General features: G+C 31.7%; 1 protein-coding gene across 2 annotated transcripts in view; it reads right to left on the bottom strand.

Annotated features, from left to right (window-relative positions):
* The window catches only part of LOC143072985 (protein SFI1 homolog), a 37,863-nt gene that overhangs the window by 20,111 nt on the left and 5,495 nt on the right, over window positions 1–12,257 (bottom strand). For both annotated transcript variants that reach the window (XM_076248187.1, XM_076248188.1), the window contains 9 exons: window positions 11,604–11,714; window positions 11,126–11,220; window positions 9,050–9,167; window positions 6,597–6,699; window positions 6,106–6,262; window positions 4,114–4,275; window positions 3,601–3,671; window positions 2,838–2,930; window positions 2,036–2,133 (listed from right to left, as the gene is read on the bottom strand). In XM_076248187.1, the coding sequence (XP_076104302.1) occupies window positions 2,036–2,133; window positions 2,838–2,930; window positions 3,601–3,671; window positions 4,114–4,275; window positions 6,106–6,262; window positions 6,597–6,699; window positions 9,050–9,167; window positions 11,126–11,220; window positions 11,604–11,714 (1,008 nt within the window). The remainder of the gene's footprint in view (window positions 1–2,035; window positions 2,134–2,837; window positions 2,931–3,600; window positions 3,672–4,113; window positions 4,276–6,105; window positions 6,263–6,596; window positions 6,700–9,049; window positions 9,168–11,125; window positions 11,221–11,603; window positions 11,715–12,257) is intronic.

Raw genomic sequence — 12,257 nt, 5'->3', positions numbered from 1 at the left:
GCACCTTCAAGTAAAAGAGGTATGAAAGTCAACTTTGAATAAAATATAACATCCTCTGTCTACCTGTAATGTATTGTAGCTTTGACAGTTAAACTATGAATAGCTAGTTTTTCATTGTGTTCACATCTTACCTATAATGTATTGTAGCTTTGACAGTTAAACTATGAATAGCTAGTTCTTCATTGTGTTCACATCTTACCTGTAATGTATTGTGGCTTTGACAGTTAAAGTATGAATAGCTAGTTCTTCATTGTGTTCACATCTTACCTGTAATGTATTGTGGCTTTGACAGTTAGACTATGAATAGCTAGTTCTTCATTGTGTTCACATCTTACCTGTAATGTATTGTAGCTTTGACAGTTAAACTATGAATAGCTAGTTCTTCATTGTGTTCACATCTTACCTGTAATGTATTGTAGCTTTGACAGTTAGACTATGAATAGCTAGTTCTTCATTGTGTTCACATCTTACCTGTAATGTATTGTGGCTTTGACAGTTAGACTATGAATAGCTAGTTCTTCATTGTGTTCACATCTTACCTGTAATGTATTGTAGCTTTGACAGTTAAACTATGAATAGCTAGTTCTTCGTTGTGTTCACATCTTACCTGTAATGTATTGTAGCTTTGACAGTTAGACTATGAATAGCTAGTTCTTCATTGTGTTCACATCTTACCTGTAATGTATTGTAGCTTTGACAGTTAAACTATGAATAGCTAGTTCTTCATTGTGTTCACATCTTACCTGTAATGTATTGTAGCTTTGACAGTTAAACTATGAATAGCTAGTTCTTCGTTGTGTTCACATCTTACCTGTAATGTATTGTAGCTTTGACAGTTAGACTATGAATAGCTAGTTCTTCGTTGTGTTCACATCTTACCTGTAATGTATTGTAGCTTTGACAGTTAGACTATGAATAGCTAGTTCTTCATTGTGTTCACATCTTACCTGTAATGTATTGTAGCTTTGACAGTTAGACTATGAATAGCTAGTTCTTCATTGTGTTCACATCTTACCTGTAATGTATTGTAGCTTTGACAGTTAAACTATGAATAGCTAGTTCTTCATTGTGTTCACATCTTACCTGTAATGTATTGTAGCTTTGACAGTTAGACTATGAATAGCTAGTTCTTCATTGTGTTCACATTTTACCTGTAATGTATTGTAGCTTTGACAGTTAAACTATGAATAGCTAGTTCTTCATTGTGTTCACATCTTACCTGTAATGTATTGTAGCTTTGACAGTTAAACTATGAATAGCTAGTTCTTCATTGTGTTCACATTTTACCTGTAATGTATTGTAGCTTTGACAGTTAAACTATGAATAGCTAGTTCTTCATTGTGTTCACATCTTACCTGTAATGTATTGTAGCTTTGACAGTTAAACTATGAATAGCTAGTTCTTCATTGTGTTCACATCTTACCTGTAATGTATTGTAGCTTTGACAGTTAGACTATGAATAGCTAGTTCTTCATTGTGTTCACATCTTACCTGTAATGTATTGTAGCTTTGACAGTTAAACTATGAATAGCTAGTTCTTCATTGTGTTCACATCTTACCTGTAATGTATTGTAGCTTTGACAGTTAAACTATGAATAGCTAGTTCTTCATTGTGTTCACATCTTACCTGTAATGTATTGTAGCTTTGACAGTTAAACTATGAATAGCTAGTTCTTCGTTGTGTTCACATCTTACCTGTAATGTATTGTAGCTTTGACAGTTAGACTATGAATAGCTAGTTCTTCGTTGTGTTCACATCTTACCTGTAATGTATTGTAGCTTTGACAGTTAGACTATGAATAGCTAGTTCTTCATTGTGTTCACATCTTACCTGTAATGTATTGTAGCTTTGACAGTTAAACTATGAATAGCTAGTTCTTCATTGTGTTCACATCTTACCTGTAATGTATTGTAGCTTTGACAGTTAGACTATGAATAGCTAGTTCTTCATTGTGTTCACATCTTACCTGTAATGTATTGTAGCTTTGACAGTTAAACTATGAATAGCTAGTTCTTCATTGTGTTCACATCTTACCTGTAATGTATTGTAGCTTTGACAGTTAAACTATGAATAGCTAGTTCTTCATTGTGTTCACATCTTGCCATCCAACGATTCCAATGTCTCTTTGTTAACTATAAAAAATAAAAAGTATGAACCAATGGGGCCATTAAGAATTGATATTGTGTTATGGAATCTTCACTCTTGGATATTCTACATGTACATAAGTTTAGCTTATATTATTTATAAATAATTTGAAATATTGATCTGGTCCATTCCTATGGTCATGGTTAACTATACCTTTGTGGAACCTCAAAACCATTATAGTGGTGGTATAAATTAAAAAAAAAAATGTCCTTCACATATTCCTATGCTGGATTCTGAACACAGGTCTCTTATTGTTGATCAGTTTTAATAATTATTATCTTTGTGTTTTTGTTTAGGTCATTAGACTCAGGTAAATAGTGAAATTATGTCGAGCAATTCAATGTTCTTTCAATGTTTATTAAATTATAACTTCATTATAAGTCTGATAATAAAACAAAAATGTGTCCCGAGTACACACTATCATTTTTTATGTTCAGTGGACCGTGAAAATGGGGTAAAAACTCTTATTTGGCATTAAAAAAAAAAAGATTATATCATAGGGAACATGTGTACTAAGTTTTAGGTTGATTGGACTTCAACTTTATCAAAAACTACCTTGACCAAAAACTTCAGCCTTAAGCGGGACAGAAGAACGAACTAAAGGACGCACAGAGCAGAAAACATAATGCCCATAAATGGGGCATTAATAACAATTTCATCTTTTCAAATTATAACAAAACTTTTGTGTTACCATGGTTATGTAAAAATTGGCAGCCATTTCCATCCGCATTTCTTTCATTCTTCTTTGAACAAGATTGAGTCTAAATGCTGAAAGCCCAATAACCTACAAAAACATAAAAAATGCTCAAGTTTGTTGAATATTTAGTTAGTATGTATAATCTAATGTAAATATCTGATATTTTTGCAATAATTTTAGTATTGCAAAAAATAATATTGAATAAGTTTTACAAATTTTAACCCACATTTCAAATTTTGATAGCATTGTTTGTACAAAGCATTTCTGAAATATTGTAATAATCAATATAACATTTTTGTTCATTGATCAACAATAGCAATAATAAATGTATGCAACAACTCTTATAACTCCAGTTATTATCCTTATATGTTCACAAAAAGTTCCATCTGTACAGCTCAAAGTCTGTTTACCAATTTGATTTGAATGATTGGCATTTAACACCACTTTCTGCATTATTGCTATTTCTTAGCAGTCAGTTTTTATTTGTGAAGAAAGTAGGAATTCCAGGAGAGAAATGGTACCTTTGGTAGAAAAACTGACAATGCTAGTCAATTAAGATTGGCCTTGCATGTATCTACCACATGCGGGATTCAAACTCACAACCTCAGTGTTGACTGGCTAGTGATACAGTAATTTGACTACTTAGACCACTTACCCACTAAGTCCCCTGATTGCCTTTTGAAGCTAAATGACAAAGACAGAAAGAAGGAGAAATTTGAACAAACTTAACAAAACAAGAAATACATTCCCTTCTCACCTTTAATTTTCTCACATAATGTGTTACAGCCAGCTCATCTTTTTCTTCCTTCTCATGCTGTAATTCTACATCTTTAACAATTATTAAGGAATCATAACAGTTTGTTTTTTTTGTATACATTTAATAAAGAACTCTATCTCATCTTTAGAGTTGTAAGGGAGCTTTTCTCTGACCTGAGAAAGTATTGTAAAGACCAAGGTCATGAAAAATATCTGGTATTAGGTATGTCTTAAAATAAGAAGGTCCTGTAAAAAAAATCTTATGTCATATGTGTATGAAATGAACAAATTAAATACAATTTTTATTAGAGATATTATTAATTAAAAATATTTTAATAAAAATGTTCTCAAGAAAGCTAGATCACAATTACAAATATACTTTAAGGCTCATTTGATATTTCAAAATAAAAATATTCTCAACAGCAACTTAACATCATCTGATTTATTCAAAGAACTTTAAAAATCAGGTTTTTAAAAACAAACTGATACATATAAATAAATTAGATAAGGATACATTGTAACCATCTTTGTAGGTATCTCCTTTTTGTAAACCTATCTGCCAGTTCATCTATGTGGGTTTGGTGGTTCTGTATAACCATCCTCCTATTATAATGGTTCACCCACACTCTCATACACTTAACAAGGACACTTCTATGGTACAGCGACTGGGCATATTCTGCATGAGAAAACATGTCCTATATTACATGGTGGTTGAAAGGGGTGAACAATGCATTTTTTTTGTTTTGAGTTTTTAAGGCCACACTCAAAAATAGTTTGGTTTGTCCAAACCCTACCCAAAGGTTGAAACAGTGGGTAGGTAGGTAGGTAGGTAGGTAGGTAGGTAGGTAGGTAGGTAGGCAATTTCTTTTTTTTCTCAACAAAGAGAAATTAAAGTGTCAAATGTTTTTTAGACGCCATGCCTATCTGATTAAAAAAAAACGTTTTCACATCAGGACAATAAAAGATTTTGAGTAGGTAGCTACTTTTTGTATAGGTAGGGTTAGGCCAAACAAACCTAATCTTTTGTATGGCCCAAGATCAAAGCACTTATTTACAGCAGCACTTACACTGTATAATTCTCAAAATCCATAAAAAACATAATTTGTTCTACAACTTCTATTTGTATATCCAACATTCTTTAAACAATCATTACAAATCATGTCAACATGAAAAAAGAAATGTGTAACCAACAGAAAAACAGACAAAATCTGAAAGAAAAGTCAGGTGATTATGATTGTCTTATAATTTATATAATTTGGTGAAATTCTTTGAAGACTCAACTAGCAATCAGCGCAATGAACTATGAATTGTCATATAATTACTGATTTTCATGTTAATAATTCTTATCTATAAAATGGATACCTTTCAAAGAAGCATTTTAAGTAGAAGACTCATGTAAAAACATAAACATAAACATAAAACCATGCAAACAAACAACTGCAAAGATATTGTAACAATGAAACCATGAAAACATGGGAAATCTAGATGTCAAAAAAATATAAACACTTACGTTTATTTCCAACTAATAATAATATCAAAATTAGAGCATATAATTTTGGTTTATAATTTTTTAACACGCGCATTATCTCTCTTTTATGATAATGTCTCACCTTAAACATATAGTTTTGCAGGTCATACAGTTCCCACACAATGCCTTATAACAGCAAAGGATTCAGGAAAAATAATTCCAAAATTAGCTGAGATGAAATTTCGAAGGTAATATAATATTATTTCATTCTAAATAATAATTCATAATCTTAACAATATCTTTCATCAGTTCCACTTCTTGATAGTATTTCCTTTTTTTCCATCAGACCTTGTGTCCTTATCATAGCATAGCAAGCTTCCTTATTACTGGACCATGAAATAGTCATTTTTGCCTTTCATGTCCTAAACTGAAAGCTATTTGTCCTAAACAGCAGATTGGGATTTAGGCCAAATAAATTTTGTTCACAGAAATAAAGTTGGTCATTTAATTGAGATAGGTTTTCTTACTCACCATTTGCAATTTTTTGTTTCATAATGTCTTTCCTATATAATAAAACTGCCACTTTGGCATAGTATGAAAAAACCCAGTGCCTTCCCAATAACCATAGGGTAATTACTTATACTTTTTTTTAAATTTTCAGTTTTAATTTCGACTTCAAAATCTAAATAAACCTTATCAACGCCTCAGAAATTTACTATTTTGCGTCTAAATCATTTCAATTTTAAACTGTTGCATTCCATTAACACTTCTTGAATGCTTAGAAAAACATTAAGAAATTTCAAGAATAAGAAATTTCATGAATTGAAAATATAAATCCAATGAAACGGTCAACACAAGTTCCTTGAATCTATGAGTCTAGTGTGAATAATTTCAACAGTTTGGAAAAGGGGTCCAACTTAACCATTTCCTATCACATCTTTTGTTTTTATCATGAGAAAATTAATGATTATCAATTAATGTTATTGTGCATCATAAACTTCTACCCCTTCTTTTTTCATTATATTTTGTATTGCCCACCTTTTTCTTTTTGCTTTTCTTTCTTCATGGTCCAGAAAGCCATCCATGCTGTCAGTGCTCTTTGCATGGTATAAAATTTGTTATGTCTTACAGCCAACTTTGCTTTGTTGTGTAAAACTTGTCTTTTCTTGTAAGCATCACACCAAATCAACCAGTGCTGAATAAATTAGTAACAAAGTATTTTACACATGAACTATAACATTTGATTAGGTGATAAATATAATCAGATTCATGACACAGAGTTTGAAAAAAAGAAGGGATCCTCAAAAATGTTTTATGTTCTTCACAAAAATATGGTGCAAAACAAGTATATCTGATTTTCTGATTTCATTCTAAAATCATATCATTCTTACATATTGTAGTGATTTCCCAAAGATATAAAGTTACAAGTGAACTTTCAAGAGGAATAATAAAATTTAAATTGTTTTGAAATTTTAAATCATTGAATTTCTACACTAATTCAAATGACACGTCCAAACATTGTCTTGTACCTGTACTTGAAGACGATAAGCCCAAAACTGAAGAGCTATAACATCAATATTCTTCCTGTGTTGTTTCATATCAAATCTTTCTTTCCAAGCATGCCAATTTTTTCTGAAATATTTTAAAAAAAAAATCAATAAATAAATTAACATGACACAAAATTTTAACTTGATTTGAACTTGAACCATATGCATTTAGAAAATACTGTAGATTTCTAATGTTCTTGATTTGGATGATTGGTTTAATATTTTTTTTACAATTGTTTCATATCAAAAACCTATCACAAACAATGAACGAAAATATTCATGAATGAAATATTGTACTTTCAATACTTCGTTATGATCATTAATTCCATTTATATTTACAAGTTTGGTTTTATTAAATTAAGTTTCCTTTAAAAATCAAATCTCACAAATACTGTTGAAATTATATGTTGTACTCTATATGTAAACTTTTTTTTTTGTTGTTAGACTGCTGTCTCATTGACATGTATCCTTTTCTATCTTAATATTGACAGGATTTTAAAAAATCAGTGAAACAACATAAAATACAAACTTTAAAACCCATCCTTTCTCTCCATCATTTTTTTCTTCAATTTTATATTACATTTTTCATAACTTATTTCAATCTATTGCAATATGAGTGAATATTATTTTCAATAAAAAAAAAAGGATGTGATTGAGACACAAATCCCCCCGTCAAGATCGGAAAAAAACGGAACAGACAGAAAGAAGGATGGTCAAGGGTTACAAAAATGTAACTAGAGGCTCTAAAGAACCTGTGTCGCTCACCTTGGTCTTGTGCATATTAAACAATGGACACGGATAAATTCATGACATAATTGTGTTTTGGTGATAGTGATGTGTTTGTACATCTTACTTTACTGAACATTCTTTTTGCTACAATTATCTTTATCTATAATGAACTTGGCCCAGTAATTACAGTGGAAAATATTTTCTAAAAATTAACAAAAATTTATGAAAAATGTTAAAAATTAATTATAAAGGGCAATAACTCCTTAAGGGGTCAATTGACTATTTTGATCATGTAAACTTATTTGTAGATCTTATTTTGCTGACATTATTGCTGTATACAGTTTATCTATATCTATAATAATATTCAAGATAATAACAAAAAACGGCAAAATTTCCTTAAAATTACCAATTCAGGACAGTAACCTAACAACGGGTTGTCCGATCCATGTGAAAACATCAGGGCAGATAGATCTTGACCTGATAAACAATTGAACCCTGTCAGATTTTCTCTTAATGCTTCGGTTTTTGAGTTATAAGCCAAAAACTGCATTTTACCCCTATGTTCTATTATTAGCCGTGGCAGCCATTTTGGTTGATTGGCCAGGTCACGCCACACATTTTTTAAACAAGTTACCCCAATGATGACTGTGGCCAAGTTTAGTTTAATTTGGCCTAGTAGTTTCAGAGAAGAAGATTTTTGTAAAAGATTACTAAGATTTACGAAAAAATGGTTAAGAATTGACTATAAAGGGCAATAACTCCTTCAAGGGTCAACTGACCATTTTGGTTATGCTGACTTATTTGTAAATCTTACTTTGCTGAACATTATTGCTGTTTGCAGTTTATCTCTATCTATAATAATATTCAAGATAATAACCAAAAACAGCCAAATTTCCTTAAAATTACCAATTCAGGCGCAGCAACCCAACAACAGTTTGTCCGATTCATCTGAAAATTTCAGAACAGATAGATCGTGACCTGATAAACACTTTTATTGCTGTCAGATTTGCTCTAAATGCTTTGGTTATTGAGTTATAAGCCAAAAACTGCATTTTACCCCTATGTTCTATTTTTAGCCATGGCGGCCATCTTGGTTGGTTGGCAGGGTCACACCACACATTTTTTAAACTAGATACCCCAATGATGATTGTGGCCAAGTTTGGTTTAATTTGGCCCAGTAGTTTCAGAGGAGAAGATTTTTATAAAAGTTAACGACGACGGACGACGAGTGAGCTAAAAATGTAATCCTACCTACGTCACCATATCTTTATAAAAGGAATCTGAAAATTAATTAAATGTAGCCTAAATATAGATAAATGTTCATTTTTAAAGAGACAAAATGCCTCTGTAATCTCATTGTAGCTTGCTCTCCTGGAGTGTAAGAGGTCATGGGCCCACACCACAGCTGGGTCTAATCAAAAGGAATCAAAAATTGGTATTTTCTGTTTCTTAGCTAAGCATGGGCCACATATGAGTAAGACCATAGACTGGCCGTATTCAGATAAAATTGAGAATAGAGTCTAAATAATGTGATATGGTAGGGTATCTTGTCGTCCTGCATACTGCTTATTTGTAAAACTAGAATGTTAAAACTTCAGCTCAGCATGTAGGTGCTGCTGGATAGATACAGAATTCTATCATTAAATAAAGAGATAAACACACAAGAAGTAAGTGTTTTTCTTACAATCATACTACAATGTACTTACTTTACAAGACTATTTTCATAAAACTGAGTAGCTTCAATGTTCTTCTTATTTTTCAGTTTCTGTGACAATGTAGATCCCTTCCATAAGTTTAGTGCCTTCTTAAGAGTTTGATTAGTATCTATAGTCAACGAAAAAGAAAATATAGTTGTGTAATTTATTTTAAATCTGTGATTTAACAGTGTTGCATTAGATTTGAAGAAATCATTATTATGCATGTACCTTAAGATTTGTGATGCTGTTTCCAGTTAACTTAAAAAATATAAACTTTTATTAAGTTCTCGCCGCAATATATACTTTCTGTACTAATGCGGCATTGTCTCAAAATTTAGTTTGAAATCAAAATATTTCAAAGACACCTTAAAAGTTTATTGAGAAAATACCACAATGCAAATATTTCGAGGGACGCTAGTTCTAAAACTCAGTTGACAGAACAGAGAAATATTTTGAGATACAAGTAGTTCGACTCAAAAATCTGAAGTTTGACAGATCAAGGGACACAACTTTTGCTTCACTTGGTCAGGATAAAATGAATCAGGATGAATATGCGTAGGGGATCAATATTTTGGTCTAAAATTGATGTATTTGAATGTTATGGCCTTTATTATAATAACATTTTATATATTTGTCTCTTATTTATTTCTCTCTAAAGTTACATGTTTTTAATGTGGTTTCAGCCAAAAAAGTAATTTCCAATTCTTCATAGTGAATTCTCTTATACAATAGATTTTACAAAATAAAGATTTCTTGTCATTTTCTTTCATTTTAATCTGTTTCTGCACAAGAAAATATGAAAAAAATAAAGATGGTAAATAAAAGTTTGAGTTGACCAACAACAGAAATCTTAATCCCATTTTAGACATAACCAAGGTAACAAGTGTATGATTAAGGTTAGATGTATTTAAAGCATATTAAACAAGTGAAACTGCGAGCTACTGCTCACTGATGATACCCCCGCCGCAAGTGGATAATATTAATAGTGTAAAAATATGGAAGTGTTCGGTAAACAGGAAGTTGTCGAGTGATGAATCTGAAAACGCATCACACGGTATACCTGACTTATATAAATCCTGAAACCAAATTTCAGAAATCCTTGTATTGTAGTTCCTGAGAAAAATGTGAAGAAAATTTTTAACTTGGTTATCATGTGTAAAATCATACAAGTGTTCGGTAAACAGGAAGTTGTCGAGTGATGAATCTGAAAACGCATCACACGGTATACCTGACTTATATAAATCCTGAAACCAAATTTCAGAAATCCTTGTATTGTAGTTCCTGAGAAAAATGTGACGGAAATTTTCAACTTGGCTATCATGTGTAAAATCATACAAGTGTTCGGTAAACAGGAAGTTGTCGAGTGATGAATCTGAAAACGCATCACACGGTATAGCTGACTTATATAAATCCTGAAACCAAATTTCAGAAATCCTTGTATTGTAGTTCCTGAGAAAAATGTGACGAAAATTTTCAACTTGGCTATCATGTGTAAAATCAGACAAGTGTTCGGTAAACAGGAAGTTGTCAAGTGATAAATCTGAAAAGGCATCACACGGTATGGCTGACATATATAAATGTTGATACCAAATTACAGAAAGGGTGGATGTGTAGTTCCTGAGAAAAATGTGACGAAAGTTTCATGGGACGGACTGACTGACGGACGGACGGACGGACTGACAGACAGAGGTAAAACAGTATACCCCCCCTTTTTTAAAGCGGGGGTATAATAATTTTTCATAAACTATAACAGAGAATAATTGATCATTTAACATGATCATCAAAGATAATTTCAGGTAAACAGTCCTGGAAAAAGAATTTCATAAATCAATACAGTGGTCAGTTACCAGAAACTTATTTTGACATTACGTGTATTAGTTCGATGATAATGATAATACTTTGAATGCATCAGTTTACATTCAAACAGTATATTTAGTTTTTGTCAACCGAAATTTTGACTCATCAGGACTTGATTCTGGAGTTGAAATACATGTTTCTATAGAAAACAATGAGAAAACTTCAACTCATCTAAAATTTCAAGTCATGTGAGTTTGAGACAAGAGTTGACTGCATATATAAAATTACCATGTTTAACTGCAATTATCTCTTTCCCTTTTTCTTCCTTCTTGAAAACTATAAATTCTTTCCATGCTTCAAAGTGTTTTGTCCAAGCTAAGTATCTGAAAACAGATTATTGCAGACACTAAAGGATATTATTCTATTATATGTTTAGAGTAAATGGCCATCACTTGCAATTTTTATGAAATTTTCTACCAAACCTCACAAGCCCAGAGCTTTTAAATGTTTATATTTCACTACCCCAACATTTTCATGCTTTTACATGTCAAGAGTTTTCATCATGCATATTGTATTTTTTTCAAACTGGCACCACATATAGGCAACCATAGATATAGGAAGATGTGGTACGAGTGCCAATGAGACAACTTTCCATCCAAGTAACAATTTATAAAAGTAAACCATTATAATCATGTTTAACATACAATGCAATGGAACCAAGACTGAGTTTAACAATTGACCAATGTTGACGAAATTGTTAAGATACCTGAAATGGCACTCAGCTCTAACCATGAGTCTCCACTCTTTTCTAACATGCCACCACATATCATACCATTCATCAAAGGCTAATTTCATTAGGTGTTTCTGGTGATGATATCTGAAATAAACCAATACAAAGCTACTGAACCCAGGATTTAAGAAACGATAATGCAAATTACTTTCATAGTGTTTTTTTTTCTTCAAATCCTTGAAATTTCTGTGTACCCTTGGGACAAGTAAACCATATGAAATAAGTTGAGCACTTAATTTTCAAACAGAATAGTGATCTGATATGTGCTACAATTTCGGCCAATTTTGGTAGCCTAAAAAAAATCATATTTACCTGTTGCCTTCCTTCCAACTTACCCTGATTTTGTTGCCATGCAACAACATCATTTAAAAATAGCATTTTGTGTCAATTGAGTAAACCAGTTACAAATCCTATTACACTGGAGTGTTGTGTCTCATTTTATATATATATATATAATGATCTGCCCTGTTTTTATGCCCCATTAATGGGCATTATGTTTTCTGGTCTGTGCATCCGTCTGTTCTTTTGTTTGTACGTCCGTTCGTCTGTCTTATTTTAATGCCAAATTAAGAGTTATTACCCCATTTTCATGGTCCACTGAACATAGAGAATGATAGTGCGGATGGGGCA

The sequence above is a fragment of the Mytilus galloprovincialis genome, chromosome 4 (assembly GCF_965363235.1).
Source record: "Mytilus galloprovincialis chromosome 4, xbMytGall1.hap1.1, whole genome shotgun sequence".
Classification (NCBI taxonomy): Eukaryota; Metazoa; Mollusca; class Bivalvia; order Mytilida; family Mytilidae; genus Mytilus; species Mytilus galloprovincialis.
This window is presented reverse-complemented; position numbering and strand designations above follow the sequence as displayed.